Source organism: Quercus lobata, chromosome 2 (assembly GCF_001633185.2).
Source record: "Quercus lobata isolate SW786 chromosome 2, ValleyOak3.0 Primary Assembly, whole genome shotgun sequence".
NCBI classification, from domain to species: Eukaryota; Viridiplantae; Streptophyta; class Magnoliopsida; order Fagales; family Fagaceae; genus Quercus; species Quercus lobata.
In genome coordinates, this window is record NC_044905.1 from 20,242,895 (window position 1) to 20,265,075 (window position 22,181).

Here is a 22,181-nt window from a genome sequence, read left to right on the forward strand (position 1 = left end):
AGTAATGGTGTCTGTTTTATGATTATAACATTAATAAGTTTCTTTTGTTATAGGTTGAATTTAATCTCAAAATTTTTTATTTGATAATAAAAGACTTTGTCAATTGACAAAGGTAAAGAGTCAAGTTGGTGAGGGTAACTCTCTCAACCTTGCCAAAAATTCCCCTCTATTTGATGGTTTTTATTTATTTATTTTTTTTTTTTTATTCCTACAAGATTTTATGTAATCTTTATTGTTTTGGTTGATATATCTCTTTTATATATCAAAAAAGTCAAACCTCACTTGAAAATATATAAAGAAAATGTTTCCTATTATATCAATGTTTATTTATGTTCAAAAGTTATACCAGAAGAACAAAGATAAATAAATAAATAAATAAAAAAGCAAAAGTTTTAAATTTTCAATTGATGAGAAAAAAGTACACAAAGAGAGTGCTACTGTTTAAAGAGTTTAAATAATAATTTATTATTTTTCATAAAAATGAGTTATAATTAATAAAATTTGAAAATAATTATATAATGAATTCAGTAATTTCATATTTTTTTCAAGTCAATATCTAAAATCTTAGAGGGACAAAAGGTTACCATATATGGTTTAAAATTTTTATGATTTAATTATTTTGTGAGTTTAATTAACGTAAGTTGTACTTAAGGTATATTACTAAAAATCATTACATAAAAATTGTTAGGTCTCTTTTTTTTACCATCGTCATGTGGCCTCATTCCATTAGGCAACACATGCCACCTCATCGTATTTTATAAAAAGAAAAGAATGGGTTTTGGGCCAAGTTCATTTAAATCCCAAAACAACCCAAAATTCATCCAATCACATGGATTGGACTTTTGCTAGATGTTTCTCATGGTTATGGCTCACATTTCTCAACTTCATGGAATGGGCTCACGGCCCACATATTTTTCTACTCAATGGATTGAGCTCATGGCCATCATGAAATGGGCTCACAAACCGTGTTTCTCTTGCAACACGGATCAAGCTCATTATTTTCTCATTAAATCAAGATTCATGACTTATATTATTTCTCTCATCCTTAATGAAACCGATCTACCTTCCCCAATAAAAGCCCAGAATTGCACAAAATGGATTTTAGAAGAAAAACGTCCAATTTCAAGGCAAACGGTTTTTTTGTTTTTTTGAGAATGAGGCAAATGGTTTAATTGGGTAACAATCATGAAGCCCTAATGGGTAAGTAATAGATTAGGCTAAATGAGCACCCACATGATCAAGGCCCATGTCACAAGACAAAATATTGAGTGGCATAATAAAAACTTAAAGGATAAGCCCACCCTCACTTAATATTCAGATTTTAGAGTTCATTACAATTGAAGAATTACCACTTGTACGTGACAATCAATAAAAATCCACTAATGTCAATTGAGACATGAACTCAGACTATGAAACCTCTGCAAATACCTTGGCTATATTTAGTCAAATTAGGGTAAATCCAATAATTTCAGAGCAAAATATGAAATTTTACCAACTTTGACCTTCCGACCATTCGATCAGATCATGTCTAATGAAGGATTGCCTTGTGACAACAAGAAATTGGATAGTTATTGCATCCAATAATTGCACTCTTTTACAGTTTTGGAGAGTGAAAGTAAAATTATAGTGATACTTTTAACTTGTCAAATTTCCTAAGTTCGTCCAACAAAGTTTTAAACAAACTCGAGAATGAGGGCAATTGTAACTAATTACTAATTAGTATCAGAATCTTCCGCACTAAATTAGTTGTTCATTCTTTCATAATAAAAAAATCAATAAATATTAATTAAAAAATAAAAAGAAGAAGAGAAAAATTAGAGGATTTCAAAAACCATGAAAATAAAAAAGCAATAAAGCAACAACATTAGCAATAGCAATTTAAAAGCCATCAGGTTCATGACTCGCCTCGCCTTTGGTAAATCCCTAGTGGAGCCACATATCGAGGCATGAAATCAAGATATGCATCATCTTCTACTTTCCCATTAATTCCATCGTCAAAATTAAGTGCGTAATTTTGCAGATCATATTGAACTTGAACGGTTGAACCCTCCTTTTCTTGTTAATTCCATGCATACTAAACAATCGAATAAAATTCTTCCATTTTGGCCCGCCCAACAGTTCTGAAAACTGCTTGACTTGCCTCATTTTATTCACCAACCAGTCTTCTTTTTTCTCTCCACCTTGTTGCCGATTTAGATATCTATATGTGCCACCGCCATTATCATTTGGAAACCATCTAAAGCACAGTCCCTGGAAACAGCCGCAACATGAAGATGTGCCTATCTCTTCATAATCTTGAACATAGTCATTCTCTTCTACTTGCAAATTTTCGCAAACGGAGGCCATTTTTTCATGGGGGGTACCGGCCATTTGAAGAGAGAGAAACAGAGGAAAAGAGTAGTGTGCTTAATAGTACAAAGAATTATGTATACGTATAAACCCAACTCCAAGTGAGCATGGAGCAAGAAAATAGCTGGAATTTTCGTTTTGAAATTAGGAAGTGAATCATGGCCATGGGGTCTGGGTGACAATGACACGGAATTATGAGAATATTGAGATTCAATATATATCTTTATGCCATTTGGCAATTGAAGAATTTTTTAAGTGTGTCATTTAAGGTATGGCTTTTTGTTATTGGGCAATCTTCATCTAGTTAGGGTTGTCATAGGAATGTTGAAGACTTGGTTTTTGCCGCCCAGTCATAAAATGCAGCTGTGCCCATGTGGCGCCTGCTAATTGACAGTTGAAGGCAGAGAGATTCTTTGTCTTTAGCTGTTCGATATTTGAGGTCGTCAAGGATGAATACACTATTTATTTTTGTTTGTTTGTTTTTGTTGTTAGTTTTTGGTTTTATTTTTTATTGTTGGGAAAACAAGATGCATATACTGTTAAGTTTGGGAATAATTTAGAGATTTCCTAATAAGTTTTAGAGTGAGAATCCTGGTAGAAGAATAATAGTGTACTGCACTTTTTAAAACTGCTACTTTCATATATATATATATATATATAGTTACATGTTATTATTATATAATAAAAGTTGCTTTCTCAAAAAAAAAAAAAAAAATATATATATATATATATAATAAAAGATGGAGTTGCAATAGAAGAATAATAGTGAAATGAAATGCACTTGTGAAATCTGCTATTTTCATTTCATTTACTATATAATAAAAGTTAGATTTAAAAAAAATTCTAGTTACTTATGGTTATTTTCTCCTATAGTTGCGTTAAGAGGTTATATTCTTTTTTTCCTCTTTCTTTTGTGTGTGTTTGTTTTTTTTTTTAAATGTGGTTATATTCTTTCAGTAACAAGTGGTTACATTTTCATTAATTAATGTTAAATTACTAATAGAATTTTAGTTCAAGTAAAATATTAAATTTTTTACCTCAAAAAAAATAGGTTTCTTGTAATTTTTTGGTAATAAAGTTTTATGCAGAGTGAACTATTAAAAATAGAGTTTAATCTATGGTAAACTATGAAGTAATAATGTGTGTATTACATGAACTTTTGGTAATATAATTTTAAATTTTTTTGGAATTTAGGGAGCAGTGTTTTCTATATTGTAAACTATTGGCTATAGAGTTTGTAGGGTCACGATTCAGGGCCCAAGCCCAACAAGTATGGGGTTCTGGCCTAAGGAGCCTGAAATAATGAATTTATAGAGAGTAGGCTACAAAACTAGGCCTTAGCGAAGTGTATACTAGCTAAAATTTGGCCATGCGACAATCGAGAGTAAGAAAATCCCCTTCATGTCCATTAGATGTTCAATCCGAGGAGATGTGGAGGACGTATATCGGTCCCTGCTCAAAGGTTATGGTTCTTACACTGTTTTTCTGTTCTAAGTTCCCTTTTTCTCCATCCCCCTCTTCATGGGGACTCCCCTGTCTTATATAGCCCTCCTAAAGTCAACAAGGCCTTACATTTGTTGATCAACTGGACCTTCACTTGAGTACCTGTCCCATCGGACATCTTCCCCATCTTTCTATGAGTTGTGGTAGCCAAGGCAACACTGTTCACAAGTCCTCTCCACATTAATGCGGCCAGAAAAGTAGCTGTCATGCATTTAATGTGGTAGCTGCAGCCTCTCCCTTGGCATCCTACACTTTCTTCCTTCTTATGAGCTTGTGGGACTCATCCTTGTTACTAATGCTCGTAGGGGTGGACCCTTCTAGCAGGCAGAGTGTATGTTTGAGCCATATTTGGTATATCCGAGGAGACACTTCTCCTCAAACCAGCTTTTAAACATCTTTAGGCCTATAAGAATTGGGCCGGGAGCCCTTTTGGCACCCACACCTTCTCCTCAGACGTGGTCGAATTTTCATATGGGACCTAAGGCCCATTGCATGATCTTGGGCCTTTGCCCCTACAATAGCCCCTCAAAATTCCGGGTTTTCCCTATTATCCGAGGAGAAAAGGCGGGATTTTGATACTTATGGGATTACTTATTATAATTCCTTGACTCGCGCGTGTGGAGGTGTAGCCTCACATGCCTCATTACTGCTACCTGCATTTCGTAACCCACGAGACGCTATTAATTGCTTCAGGCGGCTTTATGTCCCCTGCATCCAACGTTGGGGCGCCTAATCAACGGTTGACATTTCCCCAATCCATTGGGCGGGAGTAAGCCCGTTCAGTTCCTCCTTGCTATATAAGGCTTCTGAGGGGAATTACTCCCCTTTTTTAGAAAAAATCACTCAAACGTCCCAGAGCACTCCAGTATTTCCTCTTACAAAACATTCAAAACTCCATAGCCACTCCCGTGAGGATTTCTGGCGAGTTCTTCACAAGCTTGAGAGGTTTAGGATCTTCGCTCCCGTAAGTGTTCATTTCCCGTATTCCTTACCCTTTCCTCTCAGTTGCCTTTCCCAGCTTCCTTTCCTAAGTAAACCTTCTTTGTGTCACCTAGGGTTAGTAGGATGGGTAAGTTTGAGAAACTGGTAGATTCTCCGACTGGTATGGAGGGTTTCAGGGCCAAATACCATATCCCGCTGGGAGTAGGTCTAGAGTATTGCTCCTCGGACTAGATCTTAGTCAAGAGAAGGACGGGGCAGGTTGCCATTCCAATGATAGCTTTCATAGAAGGAGGAATGATGATTCCCATGGGAAGGATAACTAGGGATTATCTGCACGGTCATTGGCTGGCCCCCCACCAGTGTGCCGCGAACATGTTCCGGATCCTGGGCTGTATAGATCCTCTGAAGGAATAGATGAACCTCGGCCTTTCATGGCACGATGTAGTTCACTTGTACGAATGCCATTGCCTCAATGAGTCGTATTACCTGAAATCTAGGTCCGACGAGGTAAGGCTGATATCTTGCCTTCCCAAGTCCAACAAAGGCTTGAAGGACGACCATTTGATCATCTCCGGAGTATGGCACGACGGTCTTCACTGCCTAACTAGGGCGGGAACACCAGGTGGGGCACTGTAGGATCAGATCCCTCGGCAGGGATCTTAGTCTTAAGCTTTCCTCTCACTTATTTCAATTTTGGCTTTGGTTATTTGCCTTCTCGGACTGACATAACCCTCCCTTTGGGTATTTTGCAGACAAAGAACAAACAACTCCGAGGATAAGCCTAATCAACATCTAAGCCCTCAACTTCCTCCTAAGGTCCGAGATCTTTGTGAGTGAGGATTGGCAACTGCGTGCCGCTCCCCTCATTTTGGACTACGAGCCCCTTTCTTGCGCTTTTGTGGACGCGGGTCAAGCCATAAGGGCTGGAAGTCCCCGATTAGCCCGCATCGACGTTTCTAATCTAGGCTTTCTTACTCAGAGAGACCTGCCACCAGCCCAACTACTTGTTCAGCGCGTTCTCCAAGAGGTAGCCGCCCCAGGAGAAGGAGTTGACTCCTCACATTCATCTCTTGAGACTGAAATCGACCAATTCCGCTTCGCTGAGGAGGGAAAGGTGTTAACTAAGCCTGTAGAACTCTCAGATTCTGGCTCGAAGATTGATCGTTTCTCGGGGGCTCACACACCTGGCCTAGTAATTGCTCAGATCGACATTAGCCAAGAGGTTGAAGAGGAAGACATGGACTTAAAGCTGAGGACCGGTCTGAGGGGCCTTCTATCCAATAGAAACAAGGGACAGTCTTCCAAGGATGCCCCCAAGGAGCAGGTTACAGTCAAGCTTCCCCCTCCTCTTCCTCCCTCCACTGACCTAGCGCTACAATCCCTTCCTAATTTGAGGTGGAAGAGGCCAATGGAAGAATTGGAAGAGGGTGAGGTCGGCCCTGAAAAGGCGAAGCAACAGAAGAAGGGTAAAGAGCCCAAGGAAAAGAGGAAAAGGTATGTTGATAGCCGAGATGAGGCGGCTATGAGGAGGGAGCAACGCACCTGGTCCCCACACCTAGAGCTGGACGACGCCCCTATTTCGTGGGACGCAACTCTTTGGGAGTCCCAATGAGGGCAGGTGTCTTATCTCGCCGAGGCCTTGCAGCAGCCCCTCTTTTTGCCTTGTGACATAGAGGGGCTCCGGGCTACTTGGCAACCGAATCTCTTCATGTCACTGAAAAGAGATCTAGCCATGGTAAAATGAAGATGCCTCCTTGTTCAATTTTTTTATTCCGCACTTACCTATTCGTTATTTTCTTTTTAATGATTCCTCTGTTACTCCCGTGTAGGTCACTCAACAAATCTTTATGGCTGAGGAGTGGGCCAAGAAATCCTGGGAAGATCTAAACACTGAGGTTCAGTCCAGCCTTGCCGCAGAGAAGGCTACAGGTGCCCTTAGGCTGGAAAAAGACCGCTTGAATAAAGAGATAAAAGAGGCACTAAAGGCCCAAGACAGTGCTGAGGCGGGCCTTAAGAACACAACCAAGCAAGCCGAAGACATGCGCTAACAGCTTCATCTATCCGAAATAAACCTCGCGACCGAGAAGCAAATGGTCTCGGACCTCAAGGCAGAGCTAATAAAGACAAAAGAGGTGGCTCGCCTGGCCAGGGAGGCAGCTGAGGCTGCGGTGGCAACCTCCTACGAGCGCGGAGTGGCGGATACTAAGGCCAGGCTAACCGAGGAGGTGGCTGCGATTTGCAGGGACTATATCACCATGTCCTGAGGGTAGCCTTGGACCGGGCGGCAGTTCCCGTGGACTCCGAAATCAGGAAGATTGAGAATATCTTCTTTCCTGAAGATATTCACGAGATTCCGGGTTCGGTTCCTCTTGAGGAGCCCTTCTCTGCTCCAATCACTGTTCCAGATTCCCTCATACCTAAAGCCAAAGGAGGGAACGAGGAGGTGCAGCCTCCCACGAAGGACAAGTCTCCTGAGGACGCCCTCACTATAAGGGACGTTATCACGCAAGCCAAGGAGGCAGAGGTCCCTGCAAAGAGCTCAGCCCAAGATAAAGCTTAGGACATTAGTGTAGGGCTTTTCTTGTAGTTGTTTTGTTCTGTCTTTTATTTCCTTAGCTTTTGTTGATGCTTGTAAGATGACACCTCTTGGAACTTAATGAATGATATAATTTCTCTTTTGAATTTTGTTTTACTGCTTCCATTTTTGCCTTTATTAAGAATGAACCTCGACTACGTTACTAAACTTCTGACGACAAACTGTTACTCGCAGTTTAAGCAATATAGCCAAGTATGAATGATAGTTAATTTCCCCCCCCCCCAGCCTGTGGTCTGAGGAGCCACGCGGGACTTGGGTTCTATTTAACACTTAGATAAAAACTGAGTCGTGGTTAATTTCCCCTAAGCCAGTGGTCCGAGGAGCCACGCAGGACTTGGGTTCTGTTTAACACTTAGAGAAAAACTGAGTTGTGGTTAATTTTCCCCAAGCCTGTAGTCTGAGGAGCCACGCAGGACTTGAGTTCTGTTTAACACTTAGATAAAAACTGGCCTGTGGTCCGAGGAGACACGTAGGACTTAGGTTCTGTTTAACACTTCGATAAAACCTGAGTCGTAGTTAATTTCCCCCAAGCCTGTGGTCCGACGAGCCACGTAGGATTTGGGTTTTGTTTAACACTTAGATAAAAACTGAGTCATGGTTAATTTCCCCTAAGCCTGTGGTTCAAGGAGCCACGCAGGACTTGGGTTCTGTTTAACAATTAGATAAAAACTGAGTCGTGGTTAATTTCCTCCAAGCCTATGGTCCGAGGAGCCATGCAAGACTTGGGTTCTATTTAACACTTAGATAAAAACTGAGTCGTGGTTAATTTCCCCCAAGCCTGTGGTCCGAGGAGCCACGCAGGACTTCGGTTTTGTTTAACACTTAGATAAAAACTGAGTCGTGGTTAATTTCCCCCAAGCCTATGGTCCGAGGAGCCACGCAAGACTTGAGTTCTGTTTAACACTTAGAGAAAAACTGCACAGTGGTTAATTTCCCCTAAGCTTGTGGTCTGAGAAGCCATGCAGGACTTAGGTTCTGTTTAACACTTAGATAAAAACTACATAGTGGTATGGCGCCAAGAATACAAGCTTTCATTAATAATAGTACCTCTTCAGGTTATTTACATTCCAAGGACGTGGTACTACATGTTCATCCAAATCTTCTAAAAAGTAGGCCCCTATGCCGGCCACCGAGGTGATACGATATGGGCCTTCCCAATTTGATCCGAGCTTTCCCCACACAGGATTTCTTGTAGTGTCCAAGACTTTCCTCAATACCAGATCCCTAGGTGCTAGGGGTCTTAGCTTCACCTTGGCATCATAACCTTGCTTGAGCTTATGCTGGTAGTAGGCGAGTTGGTCCATTGCTCTCTCCCTTCTTTCCTCGATGAGGTTTAAGCTTTTTTCCAGCAGCCCGTTGTTAGCATTAGGGCAGAATGTTCTGGTCTTCAGTGTTGGGAAATTTGTCTCTAGAGGAATGACGGCCTCAGCTTCATAGGTCATTGAAAAGGGGGTTTCCCCTATGGACCTGCGTGGCATGGTGCGGTACGTCCACAGGACATGGGGCAATTCTTCTACCCACCTTCCTTTCGCGTCATCTAATCTCTTCTTCAACCCATTTATTATGACCTTGTTGACGGCTTCAGCCTGCCCATTCCCCTGTGGGTAAGCCAGTGTGGAGTACCTATTCGCAATTCCCAACCCGTTGTAATACCTTCTGAAAGCTTTACTATCAAACTGGAGACCGTTGTTCGAGATTAGGGTGTGAGGGACTCTGAACCTGGTGACGATGTTCTTCCAAATAAATTTCTTGGCATCAACGTCTCTAATGTTTGCCAGTAGCTCAGCTTCGACCCATTTTGTGAAATAATCTGTGCCGACAAGAAGAAACCTTTTGTTCCCCATTGTTTTAGGAAATGGTCCTAGGATGTCCAGGCCCCACTACGCGAATGGCCAAGGGCTGGACAGCAGATTAAGGGTCCCTCCTAGTTGATGTATATTCGGGGTAAACCTTTGGCATTGATCGCACTTCTTCACGTATTCCTGCGCCTCTTTCTGCATGCTCGGCCACCAATAACCTTGCATTATGGCCCTATGGGATAAGGACCTATCCCCCGTATGGCTTCCACAAATTCCTTCGTGCAATTCCTCTAGGATAACCTCAGTGGCATCTAGGTGTACGCATAACAAGTACGGTCCTGAAAACGAGCGCTTACACAGTTTCAAGTCCTCGAACAGCCAGAATCGAGAAGCATTTTTTCTAATCTTGTCGACCTCGCTCTTATCTTCGGGTAAGATGTCATCCTTTAAAAACAGTACTAGAGGATCTATCCAGCTAGGCCCTGCTCTGACGCTGTAAACATGCACCAACTCGGTTCTCGCCATCGAGGGCCTATATAAATCTTCTACGAGTATAACTCGAGGGAGGGGTTGTGCCGAGGAGGTGGCAAGTGTGGCAAGGGAGTTAACATGGGTGTTTCCGCTCCTGGATACATGTATTAGGCTGAAATAGGTGAAACGCGCCTGTGCGCTTGACTTGGACTAGGTACTCTTGCATTCTTTCATCCCTCACCTCCAATTCCCCATTCACTTGTCCTACGACAAGTCTTGAGTCCGAGAACATGTTTATGGATTTCCCACCTAGTTTCTAGATCATAGACATTCCTTCCAACAAGGCCTCATACTCTGCCTCGTTATTCGTGGTAGAGAAGCCCAGTCTTAATGATTTTTCGATGGTAATCCCCTCGGGGGAAATCAGGACGAGCCCTACCCCTAAGCCCCTTTGGTTGGCCACACCGTCAACGTATGCTTTCCAACAAGTGGGCTTTTGCTGAGAGACTGTGCCAACCAGTTTTTTGTCTGAGCTTAGTGCCCCTCCTCCTCCTTTTAATGAGGGTTTGGCAAACTCAACTACCAGATCTGCGAGGACTTAGCCCTTCACAGCGGTGCGAGGCATGTACCTAATTTCGAAGGCACCAAGAATCGTCCTCCACTTTGCTATTCTACTCGTGTTATCGGCACTCCGGAGTATTGATCTGAGTAGGAGTTGGGTTAGTACAACAACGGTGTGTGCCTAGAAATAGTGGGGGAGCTTTCGCGTGGCTTGTACGATTGCTAGGATGGCCTTTTCTAGGGGGAGGTAATGGATCTCTGACTCATGCAATGATTTGCTCACGTAGTAGACAGGCCGTTGTGTGCTGTTGTCCTCCCGGATCAGCACTAGGCTCACTGTATGAGGGGCCACAACAATATAGATGAATAGAACCTCGTCGGCTTTAGGACTGGACATGATTGGTGGTCGAAACAGATACTCCTTAAGCTGATGGAAGGCTAAGGTGCATTCTTCAGTCCATTCAAACCCTTTCCACTTGTTTAATAAGAGGAAGAAAGACCTGCACCTATCCGCCGAGCGGGAGATAAAACGGTTTAAGGCAGCAATCATGCCGGTGAGTTTTTTGACCTCTTTGTGGTTCCGAGGAGGCTGCATGTTATTAATAGCTCTAATCTGGTCGGTGCTGACTTCAATACCCCTATAGGTTACCATATAACCCAAGAATTTCCCTGATCCCACTCCAAACGAACACTTGGACACGTTCAGGCGCAGCCTGTATTTTCTTAGAATTTCAAAGATATCGTCAAGGTCTCTCACGTGGTTGGACACTAACTTGCTCTTCACCACCATGTCGTCTATATAGGCTTCAATACTCTTGCCTATTTGTAGTTCAAACATCCTAGTCATCATCCTCTGGTAGGTCGACCTGGCATTCTTCAAGCCAAAGGGTATTACCTTATAGTAGTAGTTTCCAAGAGGGTGACAAAAGCAGTTTTTTCTTGGTCATTGACAGCTAGGGGTATTTGATAGTAGCCTTGAAAGGCGTGAAAGAAGCTTATTCGAGGGTGTCCCACGGTCGAATCCACCAATCGATCTATCCGAGGCATAGGGAAAGGATCCTTCGGCCTTGTTCAAGTTGTGAAGTCCATGCAGACTCGCCATTTCCCACTCTTCTTCTTTACCACAACTGTGTTGGCCAGCCACTCGGGGTAAAAAACTTCTTTGATAGCCCATACTTTCTTTAATTTCATCACCTCCTCTTTCACTGCATCAGCATGCTCTTTCGACGGTTGCCAAGGAGGTTGTTTCTTAAGTGTCACGGCCGAGCTAACATTAAGGTGGTGGTAAATGAAATTCGGATCGACTCCCGGAGCCTTGTAGGTGTCCCATGCGAACACGTCCACGTTCTTTCTAAGAAAGTCAATCAGCTTTTCCTTCTCTTGGGGCGGCAGTTTTGAGCCGACCTGAAAAAATCTTTCCGGATCAGAACCCACAAGAACTTTTTCCAGATCCTCACAACTCGTCTTGTCATCGGGTCCCCTATCTCCCGGGGCCAGAGCTGGGGTCGTTAATTACTACAAGCCGTCCTCGGCAGTGGTAGAGGGTTCAGTATTCAGTCGTCACGAGATGGCAGACACCATGCATTGCCGGGCTACGATTTGGTCCCCTATCACTTCTTTGACTCGAGCCTCTGATGGGTACTTCACCTTTTGATGTAAGGTTGATGATATGGCTCCTAGGGCGTGGAGCCACGATCTGGCTACAATGGCAGTGTAGGGTGAGTATGCGTCTACCACTATAAAGTCCACCTCCACTATGTCCGAGCCTGTCTGTATAGGCAGCCTAATCAGGCTTTTTGGAGTGACAGTTTTCCCTACGAAACTCACCAAAGGGGAGTCGTATGCTGTCAGGTCTTCTGGTCTCAGTTTCAGCCCCTTGTACAAGTGAGGGTACATTACTTCCACGGCACTGCCTTGATCGACTAGCACCCTCTTCACGTCATATCCCCCAATCCTGAGTGTGACGACTAGAGCGTCGTCGTGGGACTAGATGGTTCCAACTTTATCCTCATTCGAGAATCTGATTATGGACGAGGCCATCCCTTTAGCCTTCTTAGACTCCCGGTCGTTTCTTAGACTCCCGGTCATTAGCTTCAATAGGGAGTCGGGCAACCGACATCACTCTGAAAGGATGGGAGCCGGTTCTTCCTAAAGTGGCAAGAATGACATTTATCGTGCCAATGGGCTATCTCAATGTGCTTTGCCCTGCCTCGACGCTCGTCTGCTCCTGCCGTCCACCAGGATGATGCAAGAGATGTCTCGGCTTTCCTTCTCGGACCAGCCAGTCCAAGTGGTTTTTCAGATTCCTGCAGTCATCGGTGGTATGGCCCGGCTGTTAGTGATATTCGCAATATAGGTTCTGGTTACGTTTCACGAGGTCGCCTACCATCATACTTGGCCATTGAAAGAACGGTTCGTTCTTCACTTTCTCTAGGATCTTATGTAGTGGTTCTCGGAACACAACATGGACTGCCTGTGCACCGATGGATCTAGATTGCTCCGTGTAATCCCTTCTCGGCCGGTTATTGTTATTAAAGTGGTCCGACTTGTAGTCCCTCCTCTCCTAAGGGACAACCTTCGCTTTACCCTTTCTAGTCTGTTGGTCCTCTTCGACTCTCTTGTACTTGTCGATTCAGTCAATGAGTTGGCATAATTTAGTGACCGATTTCCCAGTCAGAGATTTCCTTAAACCGTGCTATGTCGGCAGGCCTCTCTTGAATGTGTTGATAGCAACGTCATCGTAATTTCCCTCTATCTCGTTATACATTTCCCAATACCTGTCTGAGTAAGCCCTCAAGGTCTCTCCTTCTCGTGTGGACAAGGACTGGAGGGAGTCTAGGGGCCAAGGAACCCTGTTGCTTGTTATAAAGTGAGAATCGAAAGCCCGTGTTAGCTGCTTAAAAGAATTTATGGAGTTTGGCTTGAGACTGTCAAACCATCTCATTGTTATGGGTCCCAAACTGGACGGAAACACTTTGCACATCAACACCTCGTCCCTGGAATGGATGGCCATCCTCTGGTTAAACTAGCTTAGGTGCTCTACAGGGTCCATCCAACCATTATATATGGCAAAGTTGGGTTGGTGGAACCACCGAGGGAGCTCAGCCCCCTCTATTTTACGTGTGAAGGGTGACTGAGAGATACAGTCCAGGGCCTTGCTCATGGCGTCATTTGCTAGGCCCTTGTAAGACGGGTTTTTGGGGCCACGTTTGTAAGGCTTCTCTTCCTCATAGGAAAAGGTTTCACTTGGCAAAGTTCTCGATCTCCACCTGTACTCATTGTCCTCCTCATCGCTGGTGTCTGGACTGGGGGAAGGGCGCCTTCGCTGCGCTCGGCGTAACCTCTTCTTCAAATCGTCGATTTCTTGCTGTAGAGCCCTATAATCGTCCTGCTTTTGGGATGCGTGACCTTTCCCTTTCGAGCAACTTCTGCTCATGTGGGAGGTATTTACGCTACCCTTTCGTCGCTTGTCTTGGTTTCTTTCCCGTTCGAGGTTCAAGAAGTTGTCCTGCCGTTAGGAGTCTGCGTGTCCTGTTTGGCGCGAACCTGATCCTTCCATCTCTAACGGTCTCACTTGCTAAGGCACAAGTTTTTCCCACAGACGACGCCAATTATAGGGTCACGATTCAGGGCTCAGGCCCAATAGGTATGGGGTTCTAGCCCAAAGAGCTCGAAACAATAAATTTATAGAGAGTGAGCTACAGAACTAGGCCTTAGTGAAGTATATACTAACTAAAATTTGGCCATGCGACAATCGAGAGTAAAAAAATCCCCTTCATGTCCATTAGATGTTCAATCCGAGGAGACGTGGAGGACGTATATCGGTCCCTGCTCAAAGGCTATGGTTCTTACACTATTTTTCTGTTCTAAGTTCCCTTTTTCTCAGTCCCCCTCTTCATGGGGACTCCCCTCTCTTATATAGCCCTCCTGAAGTCATCAGGACCTTACATTTGTTAATCATCTGGACCTTCACTTGAGTGTCTGTCCCATCGGATATCTTCCCCATCTTTCTGTGAGTTGTGGTAGTTAAGGCAACATCGTTCACAAGTCCTCTCCACATTAATGCGGCCAGAAAAGTAACTGTCATGCATTTAATGTAGCAACTGTAGCCTCTCCCTTGGCATCCTACACTTTCTTCCTTCTTACGGGCTTGTGGGACTCATCCTTGTTACTAATGCTTCTAGGGGTGGATCCTTCTAACAGGCAGAGTGTATGTTTGAGCCATATTTGGTACGTCCGAGGAGACACTTCTCCTCGGACCGGCTTTTAAACATCTTTAGGCCCATAAGAATTGGGCCGGGAGCCCTTTTGGCACCCACACCTTCTCCTCGGACATGGTCGAATTTTCATATCGGACCTAAGGCCCATTGCATAATCTTGGGCCTTTGCCCCTGCAGAGTTCAATCTACAGAAAAGTATTTTAATAACTAATGAAGGTGTTGACACTTGTCTCAAGGCAAAGAAAGTCATTTGGTCTAACTATAGCTTCTAGAACCTGACTTTTACTATATAGTATATGATTTAGAGTTTCAAGTGTTTCACTAATTTTATTTTTTTATGAATGATCAAGTGCATCACTAATTACTTTGATAGTTTTGATAATTTTTGTAAAATATTTTTTACATTACATTTTTAATTAATTAGTGATCATTGGTATATTACTGGTTGATAAGAAAAAAAGAGAGAGAGTAGATTTTATAGTCCTATAAAAATATAGTAGTAGTATAGTTTTGGTGGATATGACCAGAAGAAAACTTTATCTTTTTTTTTTTTTTTTTCATGGTACATTGTCATATGGGCTTTTTGATAAGCCTATGGGTATTGTGCACTAGTAGGACATGCCACTACTCCACCCTGTCACCACAATTTCTACATATTAGGAAGTATGGATCAATGCTAATATTCAAACCCATAATATCTTGGCATTTGATTAGAAGTGATGAGTTTTTTCAAGAACTTCTACCACTACACCACACACGTGAGAGTTTTTCTAATGAAAGAGTTAGAGGCTAAATTTTGTCTAGTATGTTAGTGTGAGGACATTTTTTAGTATACTGGAGTTTTGGATTAGTTTTTGTTTATCAGAGTTAGTAAAACTTTATGAATGTGGTAGTAATCATTATTATTGATAGTATATTTTGGTGGATGTTGCCTATGTCTATAGGCATAGAGGTTGCCGAAGTACCCTAAAATATTATGTATCTTGTGTCGTTTACCTTTTATTGCTTTGTATTTTATTATAACAAATATGAATAGGAACTTCCGCCATCCCAACATATGGAATAAATAGTCAAGCCTCTGCCTATTCAAGACAATATGGGAGTGAACTTTTGTGCTGGTAGATGATATAGGAGTGACTTGTGATCGCAAGTGTCATCCCTACTAGTTTTTTAGGAACATCAAGTCGTTGGACTTGAAGGCGTGCTATAAAGTACATGTGGGCTTTGAACTATGGTTAAAGGCCCAATGTTACAAATTATGTTGTCGGGCAGGTAGTCTTGGGCTGAAGACTTAACCGATGATATTCTAATCGCTTAAATCGAGGATTTTACATTTTTGGAGTTGCCATTTGTTTATTTAAGGCATAAAAAACAAAAATTAAATAAAAAATAAATGAAAAGAATGAAAAAAATACAAAGTTTAGTTAAGAAGATCGAGAGGAGAAGGTGTTAAATGCCCACCTCGCCTGACCTAAATCTATTTTTTAAGAATTAATAATATTTCATGGTATGCATCATATAATTCATCCAAACATGTCATAGAACAAAAAATGAACAACTAAGAAATCATTCATACGGTTATTCAATGGAAAATTTGATTTGATTTTTTTTAATGAGCTTATCATTATTCAAAGCATCAAAAATCATATTTTTCATTATCTTTTCAATTCATGTTGCATGTTACGTAATATCATATGAAACAGTTTAATCATTTTGTATCATGATATTGCTATCCATCAAAAATCATAATTTTATCAAAGAACTCATGTCAAAATGTTTTTTTTTTTTTTGGGTAAACCATATCAAAATGTTAAAACCTTAATTTAAATGATATGTGACATTCATTCTACTTTAAATCATATCATCAAATGAGCCATTTTAATCTATAAAATTTAAAACTACGCTAGAAATTTAAATAAGTTAAGGATGTTATACTAGCATGCACACCTTTAATAATGATGAAACTGGCAATTTATCCTCATATCCAATTTATCCTCTTATGCTTTGGAATGTACAATTGCTTCTCTCTTTGGCTCGACTACGGATTCCTTCCATGTTCCTAAAGAGCTAACTGTGCATTTGCTTCTTCTTGTTGATTGTTGAAGGACTGGGAATGGATTGATAATCCTAAAAACTAGGGATTTGTGTTTTATAGAGGATGAGTGTTTGGAATCATTTTGGGCTAGTGCGGAAGAGTTTCCTGAACATTAGAGCTTGTTTGGTAAGAGTATTTAAATATAGTTTTTGTTTTGCAATTCATAAAATAGTGGGTCACACACTTAAATTTATTATTTGGCTAATATTTTCTAAATGCAGTTTTCAAAAAACTGTATCCTATGTTGTTTTTAGGGTACAGAAAATGTTTTTAATGATATAGTTGTAAATAAATTAAAAACAATGGACCTCATATATTTGTTCAAACTCTTTTATCTCTTAAATTAAAGAGCTTATCTTTATCACACAAAAAAAAAAAAAAAAAAAATTCCCACCCTTTAAATTTGAAACTTATCATTATAAAAAATAAATAAATAAAGTACATGATGAGCTCTATTACCTTATCATTATCCACACAAAAAAGTAATTTACAGATTCAACACATTACTTTTTGTAATTTTTTTTTTTAAAATCTTAACAATAGAAATGGTCTCCCAAACAATTATTTTTTGTTTTTAGTATTTTGAAAATTGTTCTTAAAAGTGGGAGCCAAACACGTAAAATATAAAAATTATTATTTGAAAACTAGTTTAAAGTTCAATTTTTTGAAAATTGTTTGATATTGTTTTGAAAACAAAAACAAAAACAAAAATCCTCCTACCAATTAGGCCCTTAATTTCATGAATTTAAAGTAGCTTTTCATAAAATAAAAATGCAAATTAGAAGTTGCATCCCTACTTTTCTATGGCTTTTTCTGAGTACTTGTTGGTGCCAACTAATTACTAGTTGATGCATTTAGGATTGTGAATCCCTCTCTATTTATAGAGGGTGGTCCAATTGGGGTTTTAGAATTAGATCTCTTCAGTTTCAAAGTTATCTCAACTCATATTTATCTCTTGAGGTGATAAGATAAGACTACATATTAAAAAAATCATGCAGTTGCTAAAAATTCTAGTTGAGTGCGTTAACTCAAACTGTAACTGTAGGTTTGGAGAATTGTGAAAACCGAAAAGTAATGGTACACGTACAAATTACAAAGTGCAAATTTGCAGGGAACAATTTTTTTTTTTTTTTTTGTGTGTGGATTTTTTAGGTTTTCTCTAGTTTAAACTACCATATTATCACACATTTAAGCAATAAAAGAGTCAATAAAGTGAACCTATTAATGTAATTTTACACAATTCACAAACTCGGCTGGGTTAATAAAACCCAAACCGGGTCACACGGGTTGCTTAAAACCCACCAGGTTGTGTCGATTTTGATCGGGTTATGTACTGTTCTGATCCAATTGATCACTCGATTTGGTCTATGCGCCGAGTCACTGGGACACTGGTTCGATTGGTCGAACCGGGTCGAGTTTAATAACACTACCTTAAATAGTTGTATAGATACTATTTATAACAGGATTCTCCTCTTTGGGCTGGACTTTTATATGGTTCAGAAATAAAGTGAACCTATTAATGTAATTTTACACAATTCACAAACTCGGCCGGGTTAATAAAACCCAACCGGGTCACACGGGTTGCTTAAAACCCACCGGGTTGCGTCAGTTTTGATCGGGTTATGTACTGTTCTGATCCAATTGATCACTCGGTTTGGTCTATGCGCCGAGTCACTGGGACACTGGTTCGACTGGTCGAACCGGGTCGAGTTTAATAACACTACCTTAAATAGTTGTATAGATACTATTTATAACAGGATTCTCCTCTTTGGGTTGGACTTTTATATGGTTCAGAAATATCCCTAGACCTTACGTTTAATAAAGACAAAACTTCGAGATAATCTTGTAAAAATATATTTCAACTCCACTTAAAATGCCTACAAAATAAGATACTCACCTACTAATCCATGTTTTCAAAATAAACTTATCCAAAATTAAAAAAAAAAAAATTTAATAAATTAGACCAAAAGAAAACAAAGTCTCAACCAACGCGTAAAGCGAGTATGATGAGGCTACCGCTACTATTAATTCATGGGCATGAGGTGGATTGATTTTGGGAACCAACAGCCAAGTTGGAGTTCTTGGGTGGGTGCTGTTCATCTCACCTCATGAGCTTAATGCGATAGGCATGAGTTTGGATTTATTGGAGTGGTGATAATATGGGCCCAGAGTTTTACTTGGCTCCGAGTCCAGACCTGCCAACAATAATAAGTTTATATTTAGGGTGTGTTTAGAAACAGTTTATTTTACTAAAATTAAAAAATTATTGTTGAAAATAACGTAGATAAAGATAAAATTTAGTTGAAATAGTATAGTGGAGCTTATAAATAGTGTCAAAAAGTGTAATAGAGCCCATAAATACTAGTAAAAATAAACTAAATAGTAAAATAGTTTTAATTTTAATCCTAACCAAACGCACACTTAATCCATAAAACCAAAAACATAAAAGATCTGAAATGGAGAATTGTTGTTTGTGAGAAAAGTCTTCGATCAGGGGATTCAGTCAGACTTGGTGTTCTGGTATTAGTCAATTGATATAGTTATATAGGTTTATCGGGAGCGTGATGACATATGGTGTGGTGGTGTAGATGGTTATCACGTCAGCCTAACACGCCGAAGGTCTATAGTTCAAATCTGGGCGACTCCGTTAGCATTTTTTCTCTCTTGCCCTTTTGTTTCTCCTTTTCATGTTTGATGTTTTTTTTTTTTTTTTTTTTTTTTTTTTTTTTTTTTTTTTTATCTCTCTTTGTCATTTTTTTAAAGAGTTTCAACCTACGGCGTCTATTTCTGATGATAATTTTTTATCATCAGACCAAGATACCAATCAATTTTTGGTGTAGGCAGGGATTGAATATCAAATCTTTTATTCAACCATTAGAGACTTTACCAGTTGAGCTAATTGGAATCCACCATGTTTATTCCTTTTTTTTTTTTTGAATTTTTATCCCATCTCTTTTTGTCAAATTTTTTTTTTAAAGAATTTTAACTTATGGCGTCCACTCTTAATAATAGTTCTTTATCATCAGACCAAGACACTAATGAATTTTTAGCATAGGCGGGGATTAAACCCCATATCTCTTATTCAATTATCAGAAATATTACCAGTTGAGCTAACTAGAACCCACCTTTTTGTCAATTTTCGATTGGTTGCTTAACTTCTCAATTGCAACAGGAATTTTTATAGTAATGTGTAGGAATTTTTATTTTTATTTTTTTATAGTAAGTTTGTATCCATCTACTATTTAGTAGGAGTTTTTATTCTATAGGAGCTTTTGAAAAAAAAAAAAAAAAACAAAATATATAAATAAAAGTGAGATTAGAATTTAGAAGAAAAAAAAATTTAAGTCTTGATAAAGGGGGAAAAGAGTGAAGGAAAAAAAAAAAGTGAAAACGTTGGTGTAGGGTCACGATTCGTGGCGAACCGTAACAGTGTCGGGTTCGCACGTAAAACGACCCTAACAATATCATTTGTAGAGTGTGGGTTTGAAAGGCTAGGCCTTGATCGATAGGCGATGGGTTTTTCATGGCGTTCATACAAAGTTAAACGATCGTCACCTCTAGAGTACTTCTCCTGGAGGTGGGCTGGGAGGCTCTCGTTTTTGGCCATTTTTCCCAGCCCCCTTTTTGGTGCACCTTCCTTTTTATTATATAGTCCGGCCTGGTTGATCTTGACCCTCCACTTGTAGGTCAGGCGGGAGCTTATCTCTGTATCCGTCCCGTCAGCCGTCCCATCTAACTTTCTATTAGTTGCATGGATCAAGGTTCACACTGTCCAAACGTCTTTTCTTTTCAACCATCTCTGGGTATTGGCAGGTGCATTTACTGAAGAAAGGACGCGTTTTCTTTAGTCCAACTTTCACACCCTGCTTCCCTATGGGCTCCATTTCGTTCACATCCCCTGGAGGGGGCTGTTTGGGGATTGCCTACACCACAGTGTGGGCCTTTCTATTACAGCTCCGGAATGCCGAGGACAGGGTAAGTCCTCAGCCGTTCCCTTCGCCACGTCGGCCACTGACCATTCGTCCTCGGCAAGATACCCCCTTGGCGCGGGTTCTGGGCCCAGGTAGAGTTTGGGCTGGGTTGCAGACCTCTCGGGCCCACAGTTGGGCTTAGTAAGTTTGAAAACCAACATGAGTGTGTTGGGAGTATAGTCCTATTTTGTAGATAGTGTTTTATATGGGAGATAAAAAAGCATTTTTAACAAATTTTGTCCCTATTTAAAAATAGGCCGTAGGGATATTTTGGAGCAAATAAAAAAGTCAAGTCCAAATAGGAAAGCCACTTAAATAGTAGTACTAGCCTCTGAGCATGAGTTCATGCACATGCTCTGAAACTCTTTTTTTTTTTTTTTGGTAAAGATTAATAATTTTCATCCATTATAATTTAAGATTACTACAATTTCCAATTACAAAAATACCTAAGGGTGTGACAAAAAAATTATTTCATCCAAAACAAATAACACTCATCACACTCCTAGGCATTTTTGTAATTGGAAAATATAGTAATCTCAAATTATAATAGATGCAAATTATTAACTTTTACTAAAAAAATAGAAGAGCCTCAGAGGCTAGTGAACAATGAAGGATTTGATATTGTTAATTTAGATAAGTATAAGAAGTTAAGAGAAGTTATTTTTTTTTTTTTAAGTTAAAAACATTTTAAATTGTAATCAAACGTGTATATATCTATTTAGGTTTTTTTTTTTTTGGATAAACTTGAGGATTTTTTTTTATAAAAAAAAAAAATTGATAGGAAAATAAATATGAGGATGATTTTTTTAAAGGAAAAAAAAAAAAAACAAAACAACGTGGGGTTGATTAACTTTTTTTTGTTTAACTTGTTTTTCTATTTCTTAAATTAAAAAAAGTAAACATATAGTTGCTTTGAAGAAGTGGGTTAGTGGGAGAGTGGTCCTATTTTATAGGAAATGTTTTTGTTAAGAGCTAGAGATATATTTTTATAGTGTTATTTCTAAGTTTTACCCCTACTTAAACGTAGGTTCTAGGGGTATTTTGGAATTAAAAAAAATGTCCAATCCAAACAGGAGAAACCCCTTAAATAGTAGTGTAACGACAAAGAAACGAGAAATCATCTTTGTAGTATTAAATGATGGTATTATTTGCTATCATAATAAATTTCTTTAGAGATGGGAAGTCAAATCTGTTTTATAATATCCAATACAAAGACTAAGAAGGCTTGTCATAGAATTGAATGAGAAACGGTATTCATTTCATTAGTTTACAACTTGAAAATTGATTAAGAAAAGGCACAAGTGTTGGTCCTCAGGTCTAGTCTGAGGATGAGGTTACAAAATGGATGAAATCTCTCTTTCTTCCTTTTGTTTTACTCTTTTTTTTTCTCTTTCTTTTTTTTTTTTTTTATTTAGATCTTCTTCTTGCTTTATATATCAAGCTATAAGGTATCTAGATCTTACACTTGGAGGGTTGGGATCAGACTCCTAGGTTTCTTGTCCCATCTAGAACAGACCAGTAAGATTTACACTAAAATCTTAACTGTGCTTCTATTGTTCACAGTCACTTCCTCATTAATGCGGCCAGAGAAGTGGTTGTCATGTATTCAATGCGGAGGAGATGGCTTCTACACTCTTCTTCCTTCATCTTTCTCGTACTCTGTGTCAAGTCATC

The 22,181-nt window shown here is 39.9% G+C and overlaps 1 protein-coding gene across 1 annotated transcript; it reads right to left on the reverse strand.

Annotated features, from left to right (window-relative positions):
• Positions 1–11,292: 11,292 nt before the first annotated feature.
• LOC115960850 lies at positions 11,293–12,117 on the reverse strand. The gene is made up of 2 exons (XM_031079851.1): positions 11,818–12,117; positions 11,293–11,625 (listed from the first exon to the last, which is right to left on the reverse strand). The coding sequence occupies exons 1-2, from the start codon at positions 12,115–12,117 to the stop codon at positions 11,293–11,295; spliced, it is 633 nt and encodes a 210-aa protein (XP_030935711.1).
• Positions 12,118–22,181: the final 10,064 nt, after the last annotated feature.